Source organism: Pogonomyrmex barbatus, unplaced genomic scaffold (genome assembly GCF_055798465.1).
Source record: "Pogonomyrmex barbatus isolate J1 unplaced genomic scaffold, ASM5579846v1 scaffold7, whole genome shotgun sequence".
Classification (NCBI taxonomy): domain Eukaryota; kingdom Metazoa; phylum Arthropoda; class Insecta; order Hymenoptera; family Formicidae; genus Pogonomyrmex; species Pogonomyrmex barbatus.
In genome coordinates this window covers 4,370,588-4,386,576 of record NW_028297171.1, presented here as the reverse complement: position 1 = coordinate 4,386,576, position 15,989 = coordinate 4,370,588, and the positions used below count along the sequence as shown (strand labels likewise).

At 39.9% G+C, this 15,989-nt stretch overlaps 2 protein-coding genes across 4 annotated transcripts; one reads left to right on the top strand and one right to left on the bottom strand.

Annotated features, from left to right (window-relative positions):
- Positions 1-65: 65 nt before the first annotated feature.
- On the top strand, positions 66-2,386 carry Fen1 (Flap structure-specific endonuclease 1). The gene is made up of 8 exons (XM_011633667.3): positions 66-257; positions 432-534; positions 655-821; positions 933-1,042; positions 1,102-1,305; positions 1,381-1,599; positions 1,689-1,874; positions 1,950-2,386. The coding sequence occupies exons 1-8, from the start codon at positions 176-178 to the stop codon at positions 2,019-2,021; spliced, it is 1,143 nt and encodes a 380-aa protein (XP_011631969.2). The 5' UTR covers positions 66-175; the 3' UTR covers positions 2,022-2,386.
- Positions 2,149-5,283, bottom strand: LOC105423761 (NAD(P)H oxidoreductase RTN4IP1, mitochondrial). Of its 3 annotated transcripts, XM_089083007.1 has the most exons (9): positions 4,823-5,283; positions 4,636-4,750; positions 4,228-4,468; positions 4,002-4,162; positions 3,780-3,929; positions 3,407-3,696; positions 3,150-3,335; positions 2,857-3,034; positions 2,149-2,793 (listed from the first exon to the last, which is right to left on the bottom strand). In XM_089083007.1, the coding sequence occupies exons 3-9, from the start codon at positions 4,424-4,426 to the stop codon at positions 2,590-2,592; spliced, it is 1,368 nt and encodes a 455-aa protein (XP_088939133.1). In that variant the 5' UTR covers positions 4,427-4,468; positions 4,636-4,750; positions 4,823-5,283; the 3' UTR covers positions 2,149-2,589. The 3 variants fall into 3 exon arrangements, with proteins under 3 accessions (XP_088939133.1, XP_088939131.1, XP_088939132.1); XM_089083005.1 differs by lacking the exon at positions 4,636-4,750; XM_089083006.1 differs by lacking the exon at positions 4,636-4,750 and having other exon boundaries at positions 4,002-4,147; positions 4,823-5,282.
- Positions 5,284-15,989: the final 10,706 nt, after the last annotated feature.

Below are 15,989 nucleotides of genomic sequence, written 5' to 3'. Positions count from 1 at the left end.
ACTCCGGATTAAAATGCACTGCAATCGAAAACTATATGATTGGCGACAATGTGCGCGTCATATTTCAGATGGCGTTTGTATATCGTATAAATTGGCGGGAAACGAGTTAACCTGTCGGAAAATATTTGCTATTTGACACATTACAAGTTTCCTATTCGATAAACATTTCGTCAACATGGGTATTTTAGGCTTGTCGAAATTAATAGCCGATATAGCTCCGGGAGCTATTAAAGAGCGAGAATTGAAGCACTATTTTGGTACGTAGTTTCCCTTTCGACTTAATTTTATTTAACCAAGAATTGTGATCGAGATTTTTATATCCCAATGATAGAATTTTATATAATTCATAATTTGCGTCCTTGATTGATCATGTTATGAATCATTATCGATTATATTGTAATCATCTAATCATCTTTATCCTTGTATTTCAGGTCGCAAGATAGCGATCGATGCATCCATGTGTTTATATCAGTTTCTTATCGCTGTGCGCAGTGAAGGAGCCCAGCTCACTAGTGCAGATGGTGAAACGACCAGGTATAGTTTTTAATTGTCTAAAGAAATTTTTATTATAAATTATAATTTCCAATTTTTCATCAAGTAATACAAATGATTAAAATATTTAAAAAAATAATCTATATAAATGTTGTTACATAGTCATTTAATGGGTACATTTTATCGTACTATTCGCTTGGTGGAGCAAGGAATAAAGCCTGTGTATGTATTTGATGGAAAACCACCAAATCTGAAAAGTGGAGAATTAGCTAAAAGAGCCGAAAGGAGAGACGAGGCACAAAAACTCTTGCAAGCTGCCGAAGAAGATGGTAAAGACAAATTATATTTTTTATTGCTGCGATAATAACATAATTCATCATTTTTTTCATATAAATATGGCAAGAAATTTTTACATAAGTAAATATTTCTTATTATTAAAGGAAATGTGGAAGCTATTGACAAATTTAATAGAAGATTGGTTAAAGTTACAAAAACTCATGCTGACGAAGCTAAAGAATTACTTCAATTAATGGGCATACCTTACATTGATGTAAGCATTTATATAGAATTTAGTTTCCTTATTCATTCTTACAATGAATATGTTCTCAGGCTCCTTGTGAGGCTGAGGCGCAGTGTACTGCTTTAGTGAAAGCTGGTAAAGTCTTTGCCACTGCTACAGAGGATATGGATGCACTCACTTTTGGCTGCAATGTGCTACTTCGTCGCTTGACCTTCAGTGAAGCTAGGAAATTGCCTGTACAGGAGATTCATTTTGATAAAGTTCTTGCAGGTTTGGAGTTGAATCATAATGAGGTATCCATTTAAAGTTTTAATTTTGTTTTTATTTAGTTTATCAATTATTTATCAATTAAAATATATAATTTATAGTTTATCGACCTCTGTATTATGTTGGGTTGCGATTATACAAATAGCATTAAGGGCGTTGGTCCAAAAAGAGCAATAGAATTGATAAAGAAACATAGGTCCCTCGAAAAAATTATTGAAAATATAGATACTACGAAATATCCGATACCGGAAGATTGGAATTATAAAGACGCAAGATTATTGTTTCAAGAACCAGAAGTGTCGAATCCAGATGACATCCAGGTGAGCCTTCATATCGAATAATTTTTTTTTTGTAAATATATTTGCAGAATATTAAATATTAATATTATTCTTTTATCTTTTATCTCAAGTTGAAATGGTCTGAGCCTGATGAAGAGGGTTTGGTAAAGTTTCTATGCGGTGACAAGCAATTTAATGAGGAACGGGTTAGAAATGGAGCTAAAAAACTTCATAAAGCTCGTAATACTTCCACGCAGGGTCGATTGGACTCATTTTTCAAAGTTTTACCGAATTCGACTCCAACTCCAAAACGGAAGGTAAGATTTTTTCCGAATCATTTCAATATTTCCATTTTATATCTTTATATTAAATATTTTCTTTACATATTACAGGCAGAAGAAAAGAAGCCATCAGCTAAAAAGACAAAAACAGGTAACAGCAAATTTCGCGGTAAAACAAAGTGAGAGGAATATAAATTTGACAGATTTAATGTACTTGTGTGAAGTATTATCCTGACTTTTTATTTCATTATGACATATATCGCGCATGTAATCTTATAAATTCATATATAAAAATTATTATCATAGCTGATAGAGGTAACATAATTTATTTCATAAAATATATATAGCATTCATATACAATATATTTTTATAAATTTCATCGTAGTGAGCGCTTAACAATGTGTCTTAGTATATTTTTGTAAAAATGTACAAGCGTTATATCGCTTGAATGTATACATATAATTTATAATTTATTATCATTGTATATTTTCATCATATCTTTTATTTTTTACTAATATAAGTTGGCAGGAATTTTAAAAAAGGATAAAGTATTTCTTTTTGTCTAACTTGTTTGTTAATTATATTATGTCAGTCTTTATTTTAGCACCAAATATGCTTCAACTATTTCTTGTACTAGTTTGCAATGATGTAAATATTTATTAATAATACACGGCAGTGATCCGCCGAAATTATACAGTTATATACAAAAGATATAGTCACGATATAAATTGTTTTCAATATTGATGATACGTCATTGAAATGTTATAATCGTGCTACCAATAGAATTCGCATCTAATACATGAAGCAATGCTCGTTCGATGTTGTATGGCGCATACACTCTGTCTACAACGGTTTGCAATTGATTTGCATCAGTTAGCTCGCATAACGCTCGCAAATATGCAACTTTCAATTTTGCCCCCTCCTTCCATTGGTGCATATTAAATCCGAATATATACTATAATTCAAAACGCCAGTCAGTAAAAAAAAATCACAATATTCTTACTAAATCAAAACATACCTGAACCAATAATTTTATTCTAACACATCCAGCAAATATACTTCCACAAATAAATCCCAGCGAATCCGATGTCAATTGTTCGGGTACAGTTGATACATAGGAGCCATAAGGCAACAAGTGTTTCTTTAAAATATGTTCTTGAAAAGGTTGATTATCAGTATAAAAAATCGCATCGTATCTGTAATGAAGGAAGAATTCGATGTAGTTGAAAGATATATCTATATATTTTTCTATTATTAAAATATGATAAATTTAAATATAATACAAATCTTGTGCTGAGAATTTTGTCGTACTTATCATGCATTTGTAGTTCCTTCTCGACATCGATTTCATTTATTATTATAATTTCGTCGGCACCTAATGCCTTCATTACGGGTACTGCATTTGTTCGACACGCAGTCACCACATATCCACCCCACAACTTAACTAATTGCATCAAAATACAACCAATTGGAGTGTTTCCACCGAAAATAAGAACTCTATAACGATATTATTATAGCAATTAATATTTTTCAGACATATAGAACCAGGAAAGTGTCAAGAACAATACCGTTTTCCTTTGGCATTGCCTTCCTTGATGACAGATCTATTAACTAAAGCATCCCATGCCAGGCAACCATTATATGGTAGACTGGCAGAGGCTTCGAAATTACACGATTTAGGCCGTCTTGCTACTTGCGTTTCTGGAACAATTATATATTCCGCCATTGTGCCAGAAGCCCATGATGGAACAGCTAGGAATACTTCATCTCCGATATCGAAATTAACAACACTCTGTCCAATGTCGATTATCACTCCCGCACAATCCCTTCCTAAAGTTATAGGTAGTTCTTTCTGTTTCTAAATACATTTGTGCATTACAGTGATATTGTATTCTGTCTATTACCAGTCATATCAGTGAAGTCTATGGAAAATTTACTTACTCCTGAGTTAAGTAATCTTCTATAAATCTTAGAATAACCTGAGCATATCTTTGTATCGATAACATTAAGCGAAGCGGCTTTAACTTGTATAAGTAATTCGTTCGATTTTTTGATCGTTGGCATTTCGAAATCGTCTATCATTAACACACCCTATAGCAACAGTAAAATGTGTAATCTCTGTACCTACATCTATAATCTATATATAGAATATGTTGAACATACCTCGATACCATAATAATGATGGCATGTTATAGCTTTTATATGATGTACATGTCGAGAGATAGGTTTCCAATTTGCACCAATATAATAACCCGTTACAGTTCCAATCATTACGCCTGTCAAGCAAAATATCGCTTCTCTCTTTGAAACTGGATGTATACAAACTTAATAAAAGTTAACTTCAGAGTTAAAGAGACACAGTTAAAACATTTTTAAATATTTAATATACCTTTATTAATAAATGATGTTCCTAATTGGCGATAAAAATTTATTGTATTCCATTGGGTATTATAATACTGAAACTGGACCTCTTGCCACCCTCTTTGTATTGAAGCAGCAATTTGCAGTACAACATCTTTGACATGTTGAACATGTTGCTCCTCGTACAGTTGCAGGATTAATTGATGCAACTGAGCTAGCCATGTCATACACCATTGTTGTCCTTGCTGTGCTGCTACCAATGCTTGAACCTATCCCCAAATTTTTTGTGTAGCATATTAAAATTTCTATAAATAATTACATTCAAGTAATAAACACATAACATTAAATTGATAGCAAAATCATGCATGAAACAATATATATATATAATACACCATATTAAAATATTTCTTTTAGTTGGAAAGGAAACAAAACTTACATAATTATATTATACAAATCTACACACAAATTTACTTTCTGTAGTCACACAAATTACATGAGGTTTGGGAAAACAAAGATAACACATCTATAGAATATGTCTAGTTTCAAATTAACTGGAAAATTATAATTAGAAATATGTAAAGCATGACCGTCAGAACAAACGCGGGAAGGGAATCTGACTATACCTGAAACGTTTCGAATTGATTCGAAAGATGAAACCAAACTTCGTCCATAATTCGTACGCGACAAAAGTGGGGAAAAAAAAAGAGAGAAAGAACGCGTACGAAAAGACGGAATCAACGCATTTTATGATGAGAGCATGTGAAAGCTTTGTGAACACGTCGGTTGGAAAAACGGCTCGGCGGCGTTTATAAATAAACGATTAACGCATCGCGTATGACTCGAAATAGATATCAAGTTTGTACTGCAAAACGCGATGACAAATCGAGAGACATCTTCGCGGCATAACGCGGGTCAACGTCTCTCAATTGGACAGATACATTTCGCGTCACATCACGTTCTCTCGCGGGAATTTTCCGTCGCTCCTTCAAATCAAATCGACATCAATACGGACGGGGAATAGGTTAAGGTCGTGCCGTGCTCGCTATTATCTGGCTACAGCGTGAAGTTGTTCATTTTTCCGGATATGACGTAACAGGACGACGCGCGCGCAACTCCGCGATCACGTGACCGTGTCGGTTTACTCGTTCGGTTTGAAACGGTTTTTCCGTGATCAGTTTTTTCGCGGACGTGAAAATGAGCGCAGTGATCGATATATCATCAGTTCACGAGGGTAGATTTATTCGTACGAAAGATGAGCATGGTGGATGCGCGACTGTTCGAGCGATTTCGGAAAGCGCAGAACATAATTCGCGACGACGATTGAATGTTGATGAGTCGTTTCATTCGCATTTATATTTTGCATATCAATCGCGTAATCTTCCAAAGGAGAGAAATACGATGCGGATGAAAGAGAGAAAAATCGAATCGATGGAAAGAAATATTTGTGTTGTAAGGACGTGCATATATTACTATGATTATATACATACAGCATATAATATTTTGTATACTAATTTTGATATATGCGAATTTTGAGGAATTGGCGAATTTCATAATTTCATGTTGTTATGGAATATTTATTCGACTTTAAATGCGCCAGTTAAATTTCTAGAGGTTATACGCTCGAAGAATAATTAGGATATATTTGAAAAAAGTATATTTTATTTTTGTCTCTCTCTTTCTAAGAATTTGCTCAAAAAAATGTCATGACAATTTTCAAGAATACTAATTTATCCTTCATTACCATTTATCCTCCATACGCCATTTTCTCAATCGCGCTGATTTTAAATTAGCGTTAACGATCTTTGTCGATAAATACGTTATTGACAATGTATTGACGATATGTCGGTAAGAAAAATACCAATATGCGGCAAAAGATAAATTGCAAGAATTTCATTAGATAAAAAGGTTATACCGACATGATCGTTTATATAGCACAAAATTCAAAGAATGCATCATTAGATGTCAGCACACAACCATTCGTAGAAAAAAATTCCTCTGCAGTGGAGAGTAAAATATAGATATACGCACACGTACACACTTAATGGCAATGAATCACTCCGCAGTAATTTGAATAAAATGGACGCAGTCACTTGCTAAACTCAAAAAAATTAAAATATTTAATATATTAAAATATTAAAGTATCTCTTTGTTCGATGAAATTAAAAAAAAAAATCATAAAAATATTATTTGTTTTTTATCTAAAGAATTTAACACACGTTACATTCGATTTAAAAAATTTCAACTATAAAGATACCGTTGCTATTTTTTTCATTCCTTTATTACATTTTAATGAATATAAAATTAAACTGCAATTAATTTAAATTAATGGAAATTTTTAAAATTGTGTATATTCTGTAACAATATCAGCATAAATATTTCTCGAATTTTTTAATTTTTCACCTATGAAAATATTTATATCATCGAACTATTATAAATGAAAAGTCAACATTCTTTAATTTAACTTGTTATGTATAATTATGATCACATGCGGGCATCAGCATATAGCAAAAATATTTCTTTATGTCAATCCATCTCTTTTTTCCTCTCTATCATTCTCTTGTTGATTTCTGAAAAAGATCGCTGTTACAAAACACAAGTTGTTTGATATTTTGTTGTTGAACGCATCGCGCGCGGTCGTTCCAGCGAGATCGAATCGCGACGGAGTCAAAATCATCGCGACATTGGCCCGCGTTTATTTTTCCTGAAAAATAAAATGTACGTCCGCGTGCATATACGTTTTTCGATAGTCGTCGCACGAGCATCATGTAAATCGACATACGCGATTGCGTTCTCGGTTGCAATCGCGCGACGATTGCACGACGCGCAACAACACACGATATTAAAGTGAAGTGAATCTTGTATAAAGTGCATTGGAAGTATCGAGTGTATCATTTGATCATTAATTAAAATGTGTGTGTGTGTGTGTGTGTGTGTGTGTGTGTGTGTGTGTGTGTGTGTGTGTAATATGTGTAAGTGCATGTGTGCGTGTAGTCCGTTAATAATCGATAGCGGCTTAGATTTCCTCGAATCCGATATTCTTGTATCAGCCGTGCGAAAATATCGCGATGTATTTTATGTTGGAAGTTAAATGCGTGCGCGGAATAAAGTGCCGGACGATCGGATTGTGTCACGTTATTAATTAATATATGCATCGGTCGCAATTAGTCGCATTTTTCTTGATCGCTCGATACGGAAATGGATACCTGGATCAAGGAAGCGGCAATTGGCGAAGGAATGCCGGCGAAGGACATCGAGGATGGTGAGTGTTATTGTTCTTGTGTTATAATTATTTATTTATTTGTTGCATAATTTTAATAAACGCAACATTATACGATGCGTTTGCACTGTTTTCATATTACACGTTTGTGGGGATTACATTATCATAATTTTATTTACATGATGCGAATTTTCGTGATTCAAACGTGCAAGTTTAAAAGGAACATATATTGACATCGCACACTAGGATATAAAAATACATTGTACATATAAACAATACATAAAGATTGGCTGGTGCAAAAATATAAACTCATTGGTAAATATTCTCAGAATTCAAAATATATTATTCGCTATTCTTTTATTACATTTAGAATTTTCCGTACGGTTATATGTTTTGTTGTTGAGCTAAATGAAGAAACTATAGTAATTCTTAAATAATTGTAATCGATACAACAAATCGGCTGATAGATTTATCAATAAACACAAAAAATATCGTGGCTCGAAAAAGAGTTAAAGTATTCGAGGAAATAATAGATGGATGAGACAATAAAAATTTTTTTTGAAAAGAAGAATCTAAGATTTCGAAGAACAATGATTCGACTCGTGGATCTTGTTAAATAAATTAGATTTGCGAACTAGACATTTTGAGATACTTTAATTCATTCTGACTCATCCGGCATCATATCATTCGCTAAGCATTAAATATCCTGGTTATTATAACTTTACTCCCAACTCCCATGAAATTTCATTGTAGCTACTCTATTTCATTGCTCCGAATCTAAATTTAATATTAAGATAATCCGACTTGTGTGCGCAGAGGAAGATCGTACCGGTCCTCGGATGTGACTTTAAAAGCCGCGATTCCAAACGAGAAAGCATGCGATAGAAAACATTTTTCCATCGAGACGTTTCAGCGCGCTCTTCGACAGGAAAGTCTCGCGAGAAAAGACTTTTCCTGTACATATGACCGATGCGACGTGCATCTTTCTTTTCTCAAAAACTTTTCCGCGTATTCTTTGTGTGCGCCCCACACACACGTTTCTTACGTTTCCCGTAAGAGTCGATTCTCCAAAAACCGCATTTTATTTCGGCTGCAGCCGTACTAGCAAATAATGTTATCCTTCCTTACCTTCTTATCGCGTCACATGTACACTGAGGCTTGTTATCCCCGGTGCAGTAAATTTTGCACATTCCTTCTTTTTTACGTCAGCTAAACCTTACGCCGTCCGCAAGAGCCGATCTCTCTCTCTCTCTCTCTCTCTCTCTCTCTCTCTCTCTCTCTCTCTCTCTCTCTCTCTCTCTCTCTCGATTTTCTCGGCGGCGAGCATCGCGGCGCATATGCATACGCTCATTTTCCCCACCGCACGCGCTCGGGGTCCGCATTAGCAAGTCGCTTGATGTCCGGACACGTCCAGGACGAGTCCTGGACGCTGGTGTATCCTCTTTTCCACGAGACGACGGATATACCGACACCGACTCGATCGTTGGCGCAAACGCGACGAAATGAGCCGTAACCGAAAGCCTCGACGCCGCGTGTGCGAGGTGCGAGGTGTAAGCGAGGAAAATGTTGTCGTCACGAAGCCTCCACAATCGGCTTTTTTTTGCCGTTGTTGCCGACTCGCAGTCTCTAATACCTCATTCGGTCAGAGCGAACGTGAACAAACGCGAATGAACGGTACCGCCGGTGTACGTACGGTTCTTCGCGCTCGCTGAAGCGAGCTGCTAATTCGCGTTTGTTCGCGCTCGCTCGCTCGGCCGGAATCCGGCTTTACTATGCACGCACGTGCGTTAAATGTCTCTTTAACGGCACGGCGATCGGCATGCGTGATTTGGACTGGACACACACTTTCACCGAACTTTCAAATATCAATTAATTCCACGGCGTCTATCGACGTGCGTTGCATTGAGACAGAATGAGATATTAATTGCGACACGCTCATACAACTCGAAATCGGAAAAAGAGAAGCCCTCGAAAAGAACTCGAGGGATCCGCGCATGTGTAACTTATAATCGAAGTAAATAATGAAGCTGTAGTCTCCGGTTAATTTTTCTCAAGGTTTTATTTTAGCATAAGTCTCGAGGAAAAGAGGAGAGTCCAGAAAATGAAAAAGTCCGAAATGAAATATGTAATGAAACATAGATTCTCCCGAAATAAAGTGAAGTAAAGCGAAATCGAGAAAATCAACAAGATTTTTCAAAAGTTTACGCGACATTAATAAAAAAAACTGCTGCTTATCGTGATTTACACTTGAAGGAAATGTATGCACGCGACAGAAAACGGACGGGAAGGGGGCCCATAAAGGCGACAGGTGCTTGCGTGTGCGTGCGCGTGAACGTGCACAGTTCGCGCGCGTGTGTGTTACGCAATACGCGAGACGACGGGGTCCCTAACCGCGTGTACATACGTACGGTATCCTTTATTGTCGCGAGCATTCAGCTTACGACGATTTTCCCCGACAAAGGGGCGACGAGGGGGCGAATATGAGGTATCGCGACTGCCAAAAAGCTATGACTGTATAACCGTGTGCGTGTATGTCGCCGCGTGCGCGCGGAGAGACACACGCGGGCAGAAACGCACGCGACAATCTCGTATTCCCATCGCGCCGTCTCGTTACGGAGCATCTTGCGGCGCCGCGACGATAAAGGCGCCGGTAACTCATTGTTCGTACCCGGGACAATGAGCGTGCACCGGCGACTCGGCTTGATTCTAAACGAGAATCTCTCTTCTCTGCGCCGCGCGTATAAAACGATTCGCCATTCGCTGGCCGCCCCGCCGTTCCCTTGATAAATGAAAATTGCTTACATCGACAGCGACATCTGACGAAATTATTAGCCTATGAGACCCAGTTCGACAAAAGTGCATACTTCGATAATGAATCGTTGATGAGGAATGTAACGCACATACGAGAGAGAGGATATGATATATAATTATAGTTATACTAATTATATGTGACGTCGGAGAATTGTCAGTATTCTAGACGCGAGTATTGCTTCGTGGATTTAGAGATTACTAATGTGATGAAATTTCTATCGTAGAGCATTTAACATTAGCAGACATTTTCTTAAGTTTATATATTATCCATTGAAATTTATAGTAACGCAAAGAAACTATCGGAAAGCGCAAAAGCGTAATTTTTTATGATTTTTAATTGCATGCGGTGGTATCTCTTTAAATTTCGCTGTCTTTCCTTAAGAATGTACATTCCCTCAGTCAAAAATACACGAAGACATCTTGAACTTTCACGTCATTTTCAAGTCAGTAGTCGCGCCAGTGTCGATCTATGTAGATGATCGTAAAAAAGCCGGAACCGCTCGAGGAAGCGCTCGACGAAAGGAAGAGCCCCGAGTCCCGTGTCTGTGGGGAACTTCTGTTTGGTCATGGAAATCGGCAAAGGAGGTCAGCGTATGCAAATAACAGGGAGTATTGTCGCGGAGCTAGCCAGAAGGGTCCCGTGGGTCAACGGACAAGCAGCGAGGCGGCGGCGAGGCGACGTCGGCGATAGCGATGGCAGCGGCGAAGGATATATCCACGTTCTGTTTCGTTCCATTCCAGCCCTCCCTCCTCCCTTGTCCCTTCTTCTCTTTCCCTCTCGCATCGCGGGCGGTTTTTCCCATCCCTCCGACGCTTCCATAACTCTCGTCGTCTCTCTTTCTCTCTTCTTCTCACTCTCTATCTCTCTCTTTCGTTCCAGCTTTTGCCGGAGGAGTCAGCTTCGCGTTCTCGTTTCCCTCGTTTCGAACTCCCATCCTCCCATCGTCGTCGTCGTCGTCGTCGTCGTCATTTTCCATCCTCCTCTAGCTACCACTTCGGTTCCTCGTTCAGTTCCTCCGCTCGAGCTTCCCGCGGCAGTGGCGACCGTTACGGCCCCATATATTTCCGCAGCCGGCGGTTGGAGTCACGTCTACGAACGTAAAGGTACCTCCGCCGCGCAGTGCTCCCTTTCCCTTTCTCTCCCTTCCTCCTCCCCCCTTTCCCTCTCTCTTTCGCCTACGCCTTGTGGAAACATTCGATTTTTACGATACGAGACGAGCGAGCTCTCGGGCCCACTGACGCTCGTCGTTCGTTTCCCGCATCGGCATCCAGTTTTGCGCCCCCATCTCATCGCTGAAACGTTTTCTCTGGTTTTCAGTTTCTTTCCTTTGTCCTTACTTCGATCTCTCTATACTCCGAGAAGCAATTAAATAAAAAGTTTTTCATATGCTATAATCAATCTAAAAGATATCTTTTCGAGATTGTCTACTTGTTTACACCATGGGATGATTTCAATTGAGAAGTTTTTTTTTATTAATTTTATTCTTTCGTATTTGCGAAGAAGATCGTCGATCGTAATATCAATCTATCGCGTTTGAATAAAAAATTGTTGGCTAAGCCGAATTCATACATGTGCCCGATCTTTTTATAAAAATTTACTCATGAAAATTATATGTAAGATTAAATATTTTTTATATAAATATATAATTACAAACGAATATCTCTCGTTTTTGAGAAACTGCAATTAATCTAAGCGCAGTCAGTAATCATACTATTTCCCTAAAAAATGTTCCAATTTACCCTCTGTATTCGCCCAGTTGGAGGGTTGCGAAAACAGCTTCGAGCCAGCACGCCGGAGTGACTAATCCACTGAGTGTTAATTAAAATAAAGGCACGACCGCCACTATGCGGGTAAGTAGAAATTAGCGTGGGGGTGCGCGTGGAGTCGACGGTAGGACTGGGGGACGAGGGAGGGTAGTCGAGAGAACGGCGGGGATAGGCCAGATGTCCACCCTTTCGTGTGACACATCGCTGTCGCGTTTTTGAACCGAGCCGGCTCGTGCGTTTTGGTTAATGCTACTATCTATGGACACACGCTTAATTGCTTTAATTAAAATTCACGTTACGCGCCGCGACGTCGCTGACGGCGGACATCGTCGACGTATGCGTGCAAGTTTACTCGCCGGTTGGCGTATTTCCGTGCGGTGAAATAGCGGGATTCTCTACGGGAAAGAACGAGCAACGTGTTCTTAATATATCTTCAAAGAAATTCGTATATATCTCTGTAATATTTATCGCGTAAGTTTCAGCTTCTCTGAGCTGCGTAAAAGAAAGTTAGTTTTTACTAAAAAACTAACTTTCGTTAATTTTTTTCTAACTACGAGATGGCACTTGCTTCATTATTCTAGATCATTATTATAATAATTGTATATATGTATATTATATTACCATTTCGTATATGAAATGTGATTCGAGTTTTGAAAACGATTAACAGCTTATATATGCAATTTCATAGTTTTATTTATTTGTAAATACGGACGAAAAAATATCCAGTTACAATATTTTCATAATTGGTGGTCCAAGAAACAGTCGTCGGTTATAACCCAATTGGCTATGATGATTATGCGAATATCTTGATGTGAACTTTTTGGGGTCATGGAAAACCGAACCGATCTTCCTAAAAATTTTAAAATACGTGCGGGCGAACAATTCCCCTTAGAATTCCGAAAGCGAGCAAGCGAGAACCTGAGTCTCGCGCGGTAACTTCCTCGTAACTTCCTCTCGAGCGGCGTATACACGTGTCGGCGATTCGTTCTCCGAAAATTTCGCCGCAAGGCCGAGAACGGAAAATTTTTCCCCATTTTTTTTCCTCACCCACTAGAAAAGTCAGCGGGGCAAGGTGGGTTAAATTCGAGGGTTTTCCATGGCTCGGCGGTACCTCGGTTTGATAGTCGGGGTTGGACGGTAGCCACAAGTGTCCGCCCGAGCGCCCTCTCTCATTAATTCTCCACCCTTGTTACTTGTTAAGGTAGGGCTGCCGGCTCTCTCACCCTTGCCCTCTGGCCTCCGCCATACTCGCCCCCGTCCTTGGTTCTGCGACCCGCTTTACTTCCCCTGTCGCCGCCGCCCAGAGCTGCCACGGCAGGGTGGAAACACTTTCTCGAGTGAGGGGGTTGTGTGAGGGTCGGCGCGAGTGAGGGAGTGCTCTATCCAGAGGGAGACGAAACAGAGAACGGAGGGCGGGCAGCCTTGAAGGGGAGAAAAAGGCGGGATGACGGGTAGAGAGCGCGTGAGAGGAAAGGGATTGGAGATGGGCGAGAAATACGGAGAGGAAAAAAACACGCGAGGGAGAGAAAAACAGAGATGGGCCGATGGATTTGCCCATGGAGGGTAGATAGGTATAGCCGAAGGGAGCAAGACAGGGCAATCGGCGGGCGCCGGCGAGTGCAGATGTATTATGTACACCCGCTAAGTGGCCGATGCAAATCGAACGTCACCGTCGGACGGTGGGCGTGCACGTGACTGTAAACGAGCCGATTAGCACATCGTTTCTCTTATTCAACGCCTTTTCCAAACGGATCGTGGGCCGATTTTCATTTTCGAGAGAGAAGAGGATTTTGAACTCTGGACTTTTTTGTATCGTCACGCTAATATTCCTGTCCTCTCATAAAGTTATGTTATTAGTCGTTAGCTAATGAAGAAAAACGTACAGAAAAATGTGACATAATTTCAACATATTCTAGTTGTCCAGTTAAACAAAAATATTATTTTGTCACGTACTTTTAATCCAAATCAATCAAGATTAATATTTGCAGACACGCTATTAAGTGAAATTGTAAAATTAAAAATTGTTTACTCATATTTAAAGAATGATTAAGGATTATTCTTTAATCATTAATTTTAAATATAACTTTTATTTAAATGACACGTTACTCTATTTCTCAAATATTTACAATTTTGCAATCTATATTTTTGATCACAGATTTCACACAGAATCACAGATTTCATCACGTGTGTCGTTGTGAGAATAAAAAAAAGTGAAATAAAAAAAATCTTTTTCGTAGTAATGTTGCGAATAAATCGATAAATGCATGTATGCACTTTCATCGATAACGATCTACGCAGTATGTACCGCAGCGTCGAATACGACTGTCCCGGATGCGGTCCCGCCGGACGGTGCAACATCCGCGCACGCAATGAGAGAACCGTTCCCGCCTTTCGAATAACGCGACTACGAATCTCACTTTCGATGCCGTTTCCGAGGATCGTCACCGCCACGATCGTGTTTCCTTTTGTTTGTGTCTGGCCGACGTTGGCGTCTCACCTGTGTCGCTCTTCGACTCATCGCGTGTTTCGTCTTCTTTTTTGCACCTCTCTCTCTCTCTCTCTCTCTCTCTCTCTCTCTCTCTCTCTCTCTCTCTCTTCTCTATCTTTTTTCTCCTTGTATTTATCCTTCGCATCCTCGAGAGCAGAGTTACGGGGAAAGCGATAGGGTGGCGGCGTCGGTCGAGGGAGCAGGGTGGATGAAGGTCGTAGGAGAGAGACGAAGGGAGGGAGAGCTGTGCGTTGAATTAATTCGCGCTTGGCTGACGGGCTCTCGTTTGTAACTCTCTCTTCGTCCTACCGGCCCTCTTTCTCTCCTCCCTCATCCTCCTCCATCACTGCTGCCTCATCCTCCGGATCTTCCCGCCGGCTTTCTTTCTCTCTTTTTGCTCCCGTCTCGCGTTGCTCCACTTCACTCTCTCTTTTGCTCTCTCGTCATTCGACGAGAGGTAGGTAGGGCGGGAGGAGGGTATCATGGCCGCGATCTCGCAGCCCGTTCGTGCTTAAATACCAACGAGTCCCGCGATGCAAACGAATCTCTCGGGAATCGGGGCCCCGGGTCGGCCCGACCGCGAATTAAGGAGTCTTTTTTTTCGCCCTCTCTCTCTCTCTCTCTCTCTCTCTCTCTCTCTCTTTCTCTCACTTCTTCTCTTTCCGGAGGGCTCTTTCTCCTCCTTCTCCTTCTTCTCCCCCTTCCCCATTCCCTCCACGCGCACTCCGACCAAAGAATCACCTCGGGGATATAGCATCCGGTCCGGCGGGTTCGAGAAAAAGGACTGGTCCTGTCCGGGCGGGCTCCTTCCTCCTTCATGCTCTCCGTTATCGTCACAGCTATCTCCCAACCAGGTGACTCTGACCTGTCGAGTCCTCACACGTGGAATGCCTAGGATTAAGCCCTTTTCGGAGGCCAAGAGACACGTAATGCTCTCCTCCGCCGTCTTGCCTGCCCGGCGACGACAACGACGGTCGATCGATCGGATCACCGAAGTCTTGTAAGAGAGGGCGGGTGGGCGGGACGCGTATGTCTGGAAAATGTGATCGGAATCGTAACAAGGGGTCCTACCGTTGGGTTCCTGATGTCGCGAACATGCGGCGCGTTCAGAATCTTTGTGTCATTACCGAGTAAAAAATGGTCCGGCGGTTTTAGCTTTCTACTTTTAACTCTCCATGCTCGTAGCATCCTCGAGAATTTGTAAAGAAGGCCTGGCAAACGCCATATTCGTCAAGTTATCTTTCGCAAATATGTAGATAATTTATCCACATATGGTTATATTGGATAAAAAAAAAAGATTTTGACGTTTCACACGTTTTCGAGATAATTGGAGACTTAAAAGAGGGACTTTAAATTCCCTTAAAGTCCCTCTTTTCGTTAACGAGCTGGAGGATATACAGAACAATATCTATGAAAAAGCGATACTTAGCAGTTTATACTAGCGGGTATTTTTGTACGCGAGTTAAACGATCTTCACAATTGCTTAAAATATTTTCGCAGCATTTTA

Bases quoted from the DNA above. Each gene is read 5' to 3' on its own strand.
- LOC105423761 (XM_089083005.1), bottom strand. From the start codon at position 4,870: ATGGACGAAGTTTGGTTTCATCTTTCGAATCAATTCGAAACGTTTCAG. The intron at 4,469-4,822 runs GTATAGTCAGAT...ATTTGGGGATAG, and splicing joins ATCAATTCGAAACGTTTCAG to GTTCAAGCATTGGTAGCAGC. The intron at 3,035-3,149 runs GTACGACAAAAT...CCTTCATTACAG, and splicing joins GAACTACAAATGCATGATAA to ATACGATGCGATTTTTTATA.
- Fen1 (XM_011633667.3), top strand. From the start codon at position 176: ATGGGTATTTTAGGCTTGTCGAAATTAATAGCCGATATAGCTCCGGGA. The intron at 258-431 runs GTACGTAGTTTC...CTTGTATTTCAG, and splicing joins AGAATTGAAGCACTATTTTG to GTCGCAAGATAGCGATCGAT. The intron at 535-654 runs GTATAGTTTTTA...GTTGTTACATAG, and splicing joins GCAGATGGTGAAACGACCAG to TCATTTAATGGGTACATTTT.